Source organism: Neophocaena asiaeorientalis, unplaced genomic scaffold (assembly GCF_003031525.2).
Source record: "Neophocaena asiaeorientalis asiaeorientalis breed wild unplaced genomic scaffold, Neophocaena_asiaeorientalis_V1.1 scaffold39, whole genome shotgun sequence".
NCBI classification, from domain to species: domain Eukaryota; kingdom Metazoa; phylum Chordata; class Mammalia; order Artiodactyla; family Phocoenidae; genus Neophocaena; species Neophocaena asiaeorientalis.
In genome coordinates, this window is record NW_020175670.1 from 7249628 (window position 1) to 7263147 (window position 13520).

The following is a 13520-nucleotide window of genomic DNA, read 5'->3' on the forward strand; positions in this document are numbered from 1 at the left end:
GTCTTCACAAAATAAAACCTTTACTGTCACTATTATTCCTCCTTGAGAGAGAACTTCAGGCAGTGCTAGTGGTCAGGCGAGGAAGCCCCTCACTCAGGACTCAAGACCCAGGCTCCAGGTGCAGCACCGGCTCCCTCACTGGCTGCCCGCCATCCTCCCTACCTTCCTGGCTCCTCACCCAGACTCCCCTTCCTGCACCTGCACACCTTTCCAGGGGGGGAGGGGGGTTGAAATCAAATCAGGTTACACATCATTACTATGAACTTTCTCTTTTTCAGAAAGGAAGCTGGTGGCGAGAAATGGCAGGTGGGAAGAGCTAGGAAAAATCTGTAGTTTTTTCAGGCTTCCCCTGCTGATTGATGTAATTAACAAGTTCTAATCCATCCATTTGCTCTCCTAATAACTAATTACTTGATACATTACAAGCTTATGTATGGACGGTTGGCCTCTAACTGCAATGAAAGACTTCTCTGTCTTTTAAATTTGAATCTAAAGTTCTTAAAATATTCCAAATAACATGTGAATGTTTTATACAAGAGTGTATGGGGGGAAAAGATTGGTGAAAAGAATTTGATGAGGGTAAACAGTCTTGTGAGATAAAGAATAATAAAATTTAGACATAAAAATCAAGAGAGTCACTGAATGAAGCTTGTTTTTTTATCTTGGTAAAAATGTAAATACATGTCCCTTATCAACAACTTTTCCAAGCACCCAAAGAAGTGCCTAGGAAGAGAATAAAAAGGTGCATTTTATCTTGAGTGACTTCACTAATTTCTCACTTATGATTAGCAAAGAAAACTGTCAGTTTTGAGTATCACTTTACGTTCCTACCCTGATGCTTAGAGGGACGATATGAAAGAATAAAGTTTAGATACATGGAAAAGGGAACATGAACTAGTGGGGGCGGGGGGGGAGAACAAGAACTTCAATTATATAAATGTACAAACAAATAGCAGAGAAAATGGAGAAGTGAGAGAGTTTTTATAAAGCTCGATTATTAAGACCCTTTAATAAAAAGAAAACAGTTTATCAGTTTATTTTAAACTTTCAACTTTCATGCCATTGACTGAAAATTTTCATCTTCATTAAGGGAACTTCAGGAAGTAAAATGTTGAGGGGGAAAAAAAAATGAACAGTTAAATATATCTCATGTGCCTCTGGGACCCTGGGAGAGAATCCCAGATAACTTTAGAAGTCTCTCCCAGTTATTCGATTTTATGAGTTGGGATTCTAATGGTTTCTGTGTAGTAGTTATGACTGCTGTTCCAGCTGCTCATTTTGTGAAAACGTTACCCTAAAAAGAGGTACCCTAAAAGGCTGTGCGCTCCGGCTCTGTCCCGATCGTCCCTATAACCCTCGGCAAGGGATTCATGCTCTGCGTGCCTCAGTTTCCTCTCTGTAAAAGGGGATGATAATCACGCGATCTCAGAAAGCTGTTGTGAGGAATGCACACAAAACGCTTCAGAACAACACCTGTTCCAGATGCAAATCTGCTAAACAGTAGCTGTTACTATTTCAAGGTGCAGAAACCCACTAGCAAACTTTGCCCCTACAGTGGTTTAATTTCATGAGGAGTTTTTTTGGGATGTCCTAACACCAGATCAGGAAATCTCTACTCCAGCCAACATCTCCCTTGGAAGGCAGCATCACTCTGAGAGGGGTCAGCAGTCTATCTCTAAAGAGCCGGATATTGGTACAGGCTGAGGTTCAGGATCTTGGGATCTCACTCACTCTTCTTGGTCTCCTCACTGCTCATTTTTTAGGAGGCTGTTTGGGATCATTATAACCAAGAAGTTAGAATACCTAGTAAATATCAGAGACCTGGTCATTGTTGTGAGTTAAGCTGATCCCTCTTATGTTTGCTACAGTTTCATGTTCACAACTCAATGGGGAAGTCTGATCCTCAAACTTTTTGTCCTAAATAAATTTTCACACATGTAAATAACAAAAGAAATCTGATATACTTTTGAGTGCCTTTAAAAATAATCCTAAAGCTATAACTTTATGATCAAACAAATGGATTTCAAAGCTGTATTTTAAAGTCCGCCCCTGTAAAGGAAGGGTTTCCTAAGACAAATATCACTGGGGCTGCCTCATGGACATGGTACCAGGTGCTTGGTATCCCAGTGATTCTTTCCTGGCTAGCTGGTTTCCTATGTGGGCTGCTACTGGGCACACTCCAAGACATTACTTAATCACATCTGTGAGAGAATTACTTGAAGGGTACATGTCCCAGTTGTGACTAATCGGTTCAATTTTCTGAGAGGCAAATGCATTCTTAGGTCAGCATTAGAATAAGCGCATTCCTCACTAATCATTAAAAGCCACTGGGCTCGAGATCATCAAAAGAACGTTACTTAAAATAAGCAAGAAAAGGGAAAAGCTGTTTTCTTTCCAGCAGCATCCAGAGCACAGAATATTGCCTTCAATTATTCTTCCGTAATGTGTTACACTGTAATTTATAATAACCTAGACTTTGGAATAACCCCCTTTTCAGTCAATGGATCCCTTGTTATGTGGGCAGTTGGCTTTATAGCATCTTTTTCATCACCTGTGCAGGAACAATTACAGGTACAAGCTATGTTGCCAGTTACCTCACCAAAGACATCTGACATCCTAAAAAAAAGGTAATTCAGCCTACAAGATGTGTCCATTTCGGTTAGTCTATTTTTCCTTTCCCTTAGTGCAGCAGCAGATGCAATCAGCTAGATATGGCCTAAAAATAGCAGGAAGACCACTCGTCTGGAAGCAGGAGATCAGCCCAGGCCCCCTCTGCTGTTAATGGTGTGATTACAGGCAAGTTATTTATGTCTTGGCTCATCAGCTGTTTGCTCTGACTCCCACCTGCTTGTTTTGGGAGGATGAAATAACTCCTTTGAAAACACTTGGAAAAGTTCCTTTCTGGGGGTAAGGAGGCACTATGCAATTGTGAAGGGCAATAATGTACAAGACCATCAGACAGCCTGCCTACTGATGTGGCTGTGGAAGATTCATTCTCTTCATCTATCAAGGAGTAGATGACAACCCCCCACTGCCCCACCCCCCACAAAAAAAGCGGACGGATTTGATGCAAATGGCGATTGATATATGAGCTATTATGAAGGCACCTACTTGGGTTGAATGTGGATACAACCAGAATACATGTTAAGTTCCAGAAAATAGCTGTTCTAAAACCAGAGGATTCATATCCTGTTACAGAATTCATTACGTAAGGGAGAAGAGTGCAGTAGATAAAGCAGAAAGGTGGGCAGAAATGCTGGAGAAAAGGGTATGTGGGGAGGAAGGTGATAGAAGGGACCCTGAGGAGACAGTAATCGTTGAACTTCCTTTGTACTAGGAAGCTGGCCATTAAATCCAATGTTGTAAAGACCATAACACAAGAAAAATAATTACAACCAATAATGAAAATAAAGAGGAAGCAGGGGCAACGAGATTAATTGACTAGGCCAAGGTCATACACATGGTGGAGAGCAGAGCTGGGATCCAAGATGTTGGATCCGAAGGCCACGTTTGTACCGACTGCAGACACAGCCTCCAGTGTAATCGCTGGTAGAAGTCAAGGGCATCTCTAGTGCCAAATCTCAGTAATGATGTTATTTAGACAGTGTGTGACACCGACACACACAGCAAGTTAAACCACTGTTCAGGTGCCTGGATGTCGACCAGTAGTGTAAACTTCCTACTGGATGGCGGTTCTAAAGCAGACCGAACATTCTAGGGCAGTCACAATTAGAAAGACAGGAGACTAAACAGTTCTTTCAACGCCGAGCTTCTCTGAGCAACACGGTCAGCTTTCTGTTGCCATGAGACTGGTTTTGGAGTATCTTTCTTGGATTTGTGGTTGGCCCGGAAAATTCTGACTAAAAGCCATTCCCCACCGCAGAAACACTATACTTTATGAGAACTGACAATGGGAAGGACGATATGTGATCCCATGAAGCATTTCCAGGATCCAACCTTAAGTAGAATATCTAGAACACCAAATTCAATCCATGTTGGGCTAAAGATGATGGAAGAACTATATACACATAGTCTGGAACGATGGAAAAAAACAAGATAAAAATGATTTCTGGGGTAAAGTGGCAAAATCATGTGTGACCAAATCACTGAGAACGTGACGTAACGCGTGTAACAGAGCACATAGTTTTTGGAGAGATTCTCCCATCTGGCCCAGGGGCTGCCCCGAACGACAAGGCAGTCCCGTCTGGCAATTCACACCACATCCTGGGCGGGAAGCTCCAGCTTCCATTCCAGTTCCGAGATGCACGCCGCTAGGTAAATGCCAGGCAGACCTCAATATACTTACTCTTGTAACAGTGCTTGCGGGGGGGACACTGAGTTCATTAAAGGGGGTGACATTTCTTCAGGATAATAATCTGTCCTCTGTGGTTCGATCCCAGGTTCTATTTTAATTTTTTTCTGTAATAGAGGCTTCTCATATGATTCAATTACAGGGACTACAAAATAAAAATAGAAAAGTTACTCTATGTACCATTTACCGATTTCAGCCTTTAAAAGCTTATTGCACGGCTTCTAGCTACCACACTGATGTGTATCTATTTGCCTTTGGCAAAATGACAGCAGAAATGAATCGGTGGGCGCTTCTTGTTCCTCCTAACGATTACTTTGTCAGCAAGCACCGTATGGAGGAAGCTGGACTTTTAAGACATCAGCCCCCAAAGGATTTCTTCCTTATGACGTTTGGTTATCTCCTTGTTACCCCAGCCTTCTGCCTCTGACCAGTCAGTAAACAAGGTGGCTTTTAATAGTTATTAGTTATCACATGGTCTAAAGGTATTTCTTAAATGACTTTTTGCACCTAGAACCATGCTGGTATTCAATAAAGCAAAATATAAAGTCAAGATTCTTATTATCCCCAAGTTGACAAGTATATAGTGAAACTAATCATTTCATGGCATTTAACAGACAGCCTGATTCTTGGGAGATCTTCCAGTGTCAACACTTAAAAAAAAAAAAGCAAATGCCTTAGGCAGACTCTAAGTCGAATATTTCCTTTTCAGAGTGCAAGAGCTCTTGGCCCCTTGCCTCCTTTGCTCCCTCACCCAGACTATCTGGTGAAGACCCGGTAAGTCCGGACTAAGCAGGGGGGCGGCAGTGTGGGCGAGTGGCAGAATTTACCTTGCATGCTACTACTGGAATTTTCCATCTCGTCCGACAGGGAGACCATGAGCGGCTGCTGGAGGTGGCTGGTGTACATGAAGGGGACGGGCTGCACGACAACAGGCTGGATGACGGGCAGGATGCCGGGGCTCCGGATGCCGTGGCGGGAGAGGGCCGCAGCCATCACAGGCGGCATGGACAGCGGCACGCTGAAGGGCTGCACGCCGGGCGGCGGCGGCGGCGAGTACTTCTTCCCCGGTGGGCTGGACGAGGGCAGGCTCAGCCCTGGCGAGGCTCTCCGGTGCAAGGACTGGAACTTCAGGGAGGAGGGGGAGTTCCCGGCAGAGGGCGGCGAGCTCCGCTTGTTCACGGTGAGGTCCACCGGCTCCATCTGCATCCCATGCGACAGGCCTTCTGGGGTCTGGAAGAACTTATCAGATAACGGTGTGGAGTAGATGACGCCATACTTGTTGGGCTTCATCGACTCCATGTAATTAGACGGGTATGACTATTGGAAAAGAAAGACGGAAACGTGTCAATAGCCAAGTAAGTGTGTTTGCTTGAAACACGAATTAAGACAAAAAAGTACAACAAGTCACCTTCAATCACATGGATTTTAATAAGTGGTTTGGGTTTAGATACATGCTTGACCCTAAAACAATGCTATGAGAGATAGCTGGTCTAATAAACATTAAGTACTAAAGTTAATGTGGTGGGCTTCCCTGGTGGCGCAGTGGTTGAGAGTCCGCCTGCTGATACAGGGGACACGGGTTCGTGCCCGGGTCCAGGAAGATCCCACATGCCGTGGAGCGGCTGCACCCGTGAGCCATGGCCGCTGAGCCTGAGCGTCCGGAGCCTGTGCTCCGTAAAGGGAGAGGCCACAACAGTGAGAGGCCCGTGTACCACAAAAAAATAAAATAAAATAAAAAAATACAGTTTATGTGGTAACTGTGTCACACGAAAAATCTCAAATTTAATTCTACGATTATGGCCATGTCCAATGTTAAGGCAGAGGATGACACCTGGAAAAATTCTAAAATAGGTTATGAAACAGAAGGCTTGTGGGCCTTTATCATTAGGAGTTGGCGTTGAGGTTCACCAAGAATCAGCCAAGCCAACTAACCTTGCTGATCTTCTGGTGGGGTTTCTTACTTGGCAGGAAATACTCTCCCTGGCTTTAGTGTCCTCCAGCTCAGCAGAAAGACACTGAACGTTTCTCATACGCTGTGTATAACAGGGACAAGCGGAGCTGCATGGTAGTACCTTAGGATGGTCTTCAGCCACTGACACATCCATGCTACGAGTCCCGGCCTTAGCACTGAAAGTCCTACATCCCAGGAAATGCCTCAATCTCAGGCACACCAGGATGGCCAGTCACCCTACACACCTATACACGGTAGAAGGCCACCCACATGAGGGTGATTATGTTCTTGGCTCCAACTTGTGCGATGGACTTATTCACAGTTTGAATGAAACTGCAGAAGGTGACTTAATCTCCAAATTTGTGGATGACACAGAACTGTAAGAACGAGCTAATGTAACAGCACTCAAATAAAGACACGTGACACTGGAAGGGACCTGCACACAAGCCGAGGTCCTGCCTTGTCTCCTTTCCACCCTGCTACCCCCCTCATCAAAAGAGGCTGCAGGACAACTTAACAAGATACTGGAGGAGACACCAATGGTTTTCCTCCCAAATCTAAGATCTGTTCCACAACTGACCTGATTTATCTTCAAGTACATTTCTCTCTTATAATATCAAGGTAATCTAACTCATTTACCAGCTTTAAATATAAATCAATCATAATTGCACACTATGGGTTCTGTCCTTGGCCATGGAATTCACCAAAATTACTTCTGTACCTTAACTAAAATTAAAAAATAGAAAACTTTGTTGTAGAAGGCTTTAAAACAAATTAAACTCAACATAAGTCATTTTCTTTACTTGTAGGCATTTTAGGGAAACTGAAATTTTTAGTGGTAACATGTCAAGTCTGCCTGCAGAAAATTACTTGTATTTTAATGTTTTACAGTGAAAGTGAAGAGTGGCATACCGTGCCTCTCTTCCAGCTCTAAATTCCGATGTGTTTGTGATTCTGAGGCTACACTAGCTCATGATGCAACTGAGAAAACCCACCAGTGGGGACTTATAATGAAACAGCTTAAATGCACTATTAATTTCTGAGCCTCCCCAGCCCCTCCAATGGCCACTAATTTGAGTTTTAAATAACTGTGGAATACCAGTGTTTTTGACTGGGATTACCACTGAGATCACACCCTTCTCCTCTCTGGGCCTCACTGGATAAACCTCCACCTGACTATGCGTCAGAAGTAGCTGTGCTGCTTTAGAATTCCAGATGCCCGATTCCTTCTCTGGGCCAACTGAGCATCAGAGTATCAGAAAGTAAGGGGACAGGCAAGTACTTATCTTAATCTGGTTTTGATGTCAGTTTCTCATCGTTAAGATGCACTTTGTTCTTTTTTCCTTTCTTTCTTTACCTGTATCCTCATTTGTAACCTACAGAACCACATGGAACAGTGACTCCTGCAGTCTGGTGTACATCTCTCTGATAAGACACAGAGCTTTAGAACAGTTATGTGTTTATTTAAGTGCATTAAGAAAAAACTATGTTTATGTTCCCTTTTAAAATAACTTTTACAGTAGTGATACAAAGTTCCCTTTTAAAATAACTTTATTATGTTAAAAAGCAATTCTATCTCTAGGGCAAGAAAAATTACTAAATAAATATTAAGAGTGCAGGAGCCATGAGGATATGGCAAAATCTGTCAAGGTGGTATTGGATACCCACCTTCCAGGAGGTTGTGAGGTTAAGATTAAAATTGGACTCAATGAGATACCTATGTGATGAACTTTAACACACACCATGGTCCTGGGAGTCCCTTGTCTTCCTTCCTTATACAAGAGGTGTGCACTGCAATGGGCTTTGATGCTCCCTATCAGGGCTTCTCAAACTTTACTGAGCACACAGATTCACCTGGGAATCTTGTTAAAAGACAGGTTCTGAATTACTGCGGAGTGGCCTAAGGTGCCACAGACCATCCTTGGAACAGCCTGGCTCTAAATGACAGAGATACAGAATAAAAATACTAATTTTTATTATTAAAATGGTATACTGTCTAAATGCAATTTAAAGACGGGGGTGGGGAGAATTTTCACGAATAATACTGCTTAAAAACAAGGACATGAGGATATAAAATCAGGAAACATGAATTTGTAAAAATATACAAATTGTTTTTTTAAAATAGCTTTGAATTACATATTAAGGATCAAATGAGGTAAAGACTGTTTCTACCTTTCTTTAGAACTAGACACACACAGGTGCAACACAAGGTGAGAGGCCCAAAATATACAGTAATATTAATATGAAATAGATTTAAATTTAAATATTGAAATAGGCAAAAGAAAAAGAGGCACAAGGTTTGCTAACAAAAAATTACAAACTTTGTACAATGACGGTTTAAGGAAGTAATTAACTATAGGAGGAAAAAAAGATTTCTCCTGGTTCTAAAGTTTAACCATCTTGATATAATTTTCTAAAGGGCAAAAGTTCTGGTATGAGAAACAAAAACTCCAGGAAATGGGAGGCAGTATTCATTGTTTCTACTCACGGAATTGTAGCTTCTCCCTTATTTTCAGCCCTAGTCTTCAAAGACATTCCTATGACCTAGATTTTAATGCCAACTTATTGGCAGCTACATAGGAAGCAAAATGAGGACATACTTTTATTGCTGTCATTGTTGGATTTTTCTATCTGTGGGGTGAGTTTAAGGAAAGCAGGAATTTAGAACCTGGGAGATTTGCAAATTTAATAACAGTCTCAGGTTTCTCAAGCCATAAAGAAAGAAACATCCACACATAGAGCTAAGTTTTACAAACATTCTGCACAGTTCTGCAGAGAGCTTGCCCTCCCGTGAATGCCCCCTGCCAGCTATACTGGACATGCGGTTTTTGTAAGACTCTAGGGCTAAAAGCAGGGGGACTGCTGGGACCTGGGCACACGACTGAGTACACTATTAACAACTTCCAGTCTGACTGCCTTGCCAAAGGGTGAAGAAATGTGGTTCTTCAAACTGTCTCACTAGCAAATTTCATAGCAATGTTTACCAGAACCTTCTGAGACATGTTTATTTGGGTGGAGCACATAAGCCACTGCAATCAGCCTGCAACAGTCTGGTTCTCCACAGTGTAAGGACTGATCGATACAGGGCTTGCTTGGGGTGTGTACCTTGGGTGGATACACCCTGGTAATAGTTGCTTCTTCTCTGTTCCAGACCATTCCTGTCTTCTAACAAAGCCATGCAGGTAAGTGTGGCTGCACCAGTGAAATCCAAATCAGAGGCAAGTACTGACGAGGCAGAAAGAGGGCCTCCGGCCACTGCCAGGCATCCACTGGCTCGTATGCATACTGCTTACTCAAGGAGCCCTGTTCGCGGGAACAGAGCAGCCTGCAGACAAGACTCACGCAGGGCTTCCCCACTCCTGACCCCGACTAGCGGCGGCAATGGGTTTACTTTTCCAGAAGATCTGTTGTTAAGAAAAGTTCTCTCCCTCTGTTGTAACACGCATTCAAGTGTTCACACCTCCGCGCTGTGGGTTATTTCTTTGCTGGCGGCTTCCTGTCACTGGATTGGGAGATGAGGGTCCAGCCCAGGTGCTCAAAGAACACCGGACAAATGGATGATGTGAATCAACAGGCTCTCCCAGCAAGGTTTTACTACTGACAAGGCTCAGGATAATACCAATTCTTTGATTCTCAAAAACATGATTTTTTTAAAGTGTGGTGAGGAAAAAGGCACAGGGGTTGGATAATTTTCCAGTGCTATCACTTCATATGAAAGTGAGAATTAATAGTTTCTCATTTTATTGGAAATAGTTTTGGTGAGTTTTCCACTACAAGATGGTTTAAGTGGATGGAGTGACTCCATGAAACGTGGATGAGTCTCTGTTTCACTGTTCATTAATATGAAAAAAATGTGCCGTCCGTTACAGGGCGATGGCAAGTCAAAGGAATCTTCATACCAAGGGTGGGCTTCCAAGTGCAGGAAGGCGTGGTGCATTTATAAACAAACTCGCTGGAAACAGCCAATGTCATGCCCCGCTATGCAAACAAAAGCAGAGAGCTCTCTTTCTACCAGGCTCAGAAAAGTCATGAAAAGTTTCTGTTAGAACACAGCAGAGGGACTACTGATTTCTAAGTACTTCTCAATCTTTAAGGAGTCCGTTAGATGATAATTTTCATTAAAGAAAAAGAAAAAAATACACGTTCTTCAAAAGTAATCTTCCTGTAGGAAAAGAATATGAGGGAATACTTTTAAAAATTCTTTCTCACTTCCTGAATTAAGTTCTAATTTTCAAACTTCTTTGGCAGTATCGGTAAAAACAACTCCTTTATGGGCATATTTTATATACACCTGCCATTTCACATTTTACAAATTAAAAATCTCCAATTTCACAAATAAGAAAAAAAAATTGGAGGCTCAGGGAGCTGCTGATGGTTTTGCCAGCATCGCACTGATAGTAAGTAACAGAGATCCATGGCACAGAGGCGGGTGTACTTTTTACAAATTAAAAATCTCCAATTTCACAAATAAGAAAAAAAAATTGGAGGCTCAGGGAGCTGCTGATGGTTTTGCCAGCATCGCACTGATAGTAAGTAACAGAGATCCATGGCACAGAGGCGGGTGTACTCTGCTCCCCATTCTTGCAAATCTTAACAGGACTGACAACCCAAAGTCTAATGTGCCTCAAGGCACAAGGTTTAGTGGGAAGTATGAAGGCTTATACTTCAGCAAGAGAAAAATGACATCTCCTCACTTTCTCTAAACTATAGCAAAATACCAAATAGGCAGATTGCTTCTGCAGTGGGGGAGGGGAATAAGTCACTGTAAAATATTTTTATTCATATGTGGAATTAAAACAAAAAGAGTCTTACACACGTCTACGGCTTAATGTTTAGAACATTGACTTGAATAAACAAAGACCTCAACCTTCAGGTCAAAGGCAGAATTAAAAAGGAAAAAGGAAAAAAGGCACAATAAATCAGGTTTCATATACTCCACCTATGAAGGCAGGAAAGACAAAATATGAAGATTTAAGAGTGGAAACAAAAGCTTTTAATTTTCTTATGTAAAATAATCACAATGCCCTACTCCCCAAATGTTTTAGTTAACTGAGGTTTTGCTGAATTAAGAAAAAGAAACTTTATTATAAGGACTGAAACTACCTTTTGGTGAGACAATGTAATTAAATCTTATAAGCATCTGCAGAAGTTGAAAACTAGAGCATGAAGGAGAAAAAGACCATTAATTGCAAAAGTACTTCTACATATTTTAACTCCATGTATTAACAGAAGTTCCAGCATTACAAGTACAACCGTTACTTCAAATTAATCTTATTTCCATTTTTTTGGCAAAGTGTATTTCCTTGCACTTAACTGTATTGTACCAACTTCATTTTAGCTTTAAATTAGGCTCTTGTGACACATTCTCATGCCTGATTACGAAAGGCATCACGGATGGTCCTGCATCATTTATCAAATTAATCATATCCGTCAGTACTAAAAACCTATTCATATTTCAAGGGTATAATTAACGGGGAAATTTTATACCTTAATATTCCTTCAATAGGATCATGCAGTAGTTGGGGGAAGGGGTTGATGACAAAACGAGTAACACTGGAAGTCAATTTAGTTTTTGATTAATGTAATTCTTATTGCTCTGTTATTATCATATTCAGACACGCAGTTATCCAGTTATCATGCAGGAAGGTGAATGTTATTTCCTGACAACTTTTCACTGTACACAGTGGTAAACACTTCACTGGCACAGTAATCTCCATGGCAACTCAGTTCCAAGGGCCTCGGAGTGACCCCTGTGTCTTGTATAAACAGTTTTGGCAGGAACCTCCACAGCCAGTGCATAAGGATGATCTAATTTTTGCAAGCGTGTCATTACCAACCTTCAGATACACAACTCAGGCCAAGTTTTTCCCTTTGTATTTTCCAAGCCCATGGAAGAAAAAAGCAGGACAGAATTGGGAGCGTGGCCTTGTTATATTCACTAAACCAGATCTCCTCAAGTCTCAGCCACTCCCTGCTTTGCAGTCATGGACACCTTTCTGTTGTCACCCATGTCCCACCTCCACAGCACTGGTGTTGCACCTCTATAAACACCTGGACTAATTACTTGTTCCCTGGTGGCCGAGAAGCATGTAGAGGCGCCTGGCTCACAGGAGGGGCTAGCTTAGCACTAAGGTGTTGAAAAAAACAGTGAACGTAATTCCCTCCCAGTCACAGACTCTTCTGAGTGATACGAAATTCCATCACCAGGGTCAAGTTCATTCTTTCCCTAGCTTCTCCCCAGTCACAGCTCCATATGGCTGCTAGAAGTTTAAGCAAATCACTTTATTCTTAATATATTTTTACATGCAAAAGGACCAAGGAGTTCCCCCGTCCCCCAGTTTTCATCTTTTTCATCAGCTCCTTGAAGGACAGCCTAAACACTACATGAGATAAAATGGAGTACTTTTTTTCTTCCAGTATTAAAAAAAAACGACATTCACAAACATGTTTAAGGAACTCTTCTATATAGTCTGGGTGGTGATTTCAAGTGAAAAACACCTCTAAGTAAACGCTTCTTTTTTTTTAAACATCTTTATTGGAGTATAATTGCTTTACAATGGTGTTAGTTGCTGCTATATAACAAACTGAATCAGCTATACATATACATATATCCCCATATCCCCTCCCTCTTGCGTCTCCCTCCCACCCTCTCTATCCCACACCTCTGGGTGGTCACAAAGCACCGAGCTGATCGCCCTGTGCTACGCGGCTGCTTCCCACTAGCTATTTCACATTTGGTAGTGTATATATGTCCATGCCACTCTCACTTCATCCCAGCTTACCTTCCCCCTTCCCGTGTCCTCAAGTCCGTTCTCTACGTCTGTGTTTTTATTCCTGTCCTGCCCCTAGGTTCTTCAGAACCATTTTTTTTTTTAGATTTCCATACTATATGTTAGCATGCATTTCTGACTTACTTCACTCTGTATGACAGACTCTAGGTCCACCCACCTCACTACAAATAACTCAATTTCATTTCTTTTTATGGCTGAGTAATATTCCATTGTATCTATGTGCCACATCTTCTTTATCCATTCATCTGTCGATGGACACTTAGGTTGCTTCCATGTCCTGGCTATTGTAAACAGAGCTGCAATGAACACTGCGGTACATGACTCTTTTTGAATTATGGGTAAACTCGTTCTTGATGCAGATTTCTTGTAGGTACATTTGGAAACTGCTTCCTAATCATGATAAACATTGCATACCAGTTTTTTTAAAATATCCCTAAATACACGTTAATTTTTTTTTTTTTTTTTT

General features: G+C 41.9%; 1 protein-coding gene across 5 annotated transcripts in view; it reads right to left on the reverse strand.

The window, feature by feature from the left end:
• Positions 1-13520, reverse strand: part of KLF3 (KLF transcription factor 3) — a 31202-nt gene that overhangs the window by 6924 nt on the left and 10758 nt on the right. For 4 of the 5 annotated variants that reach the window (XM_024731634.1, XM_024731631.1, XM_024731633.1 and 1 more), the window contains 2 exons: positions 5140-5629; positions 4307-4457 (listed from right to left, as the gene is read on the reverse strand). In XM_024731634.1, the coding sequence (XP_024587402.1) occupies positions 4307-4457; positions 5140-5629 (641 nt within the window). Of the gene's footprint in view, positions 1-4306; positions 4458-5139; positions 5630-9368; positions 10426-13520 lie in introns of all 5 variants that reach the window. The other variant, XM_024731635.1, reaches the window with a different exon arrangement.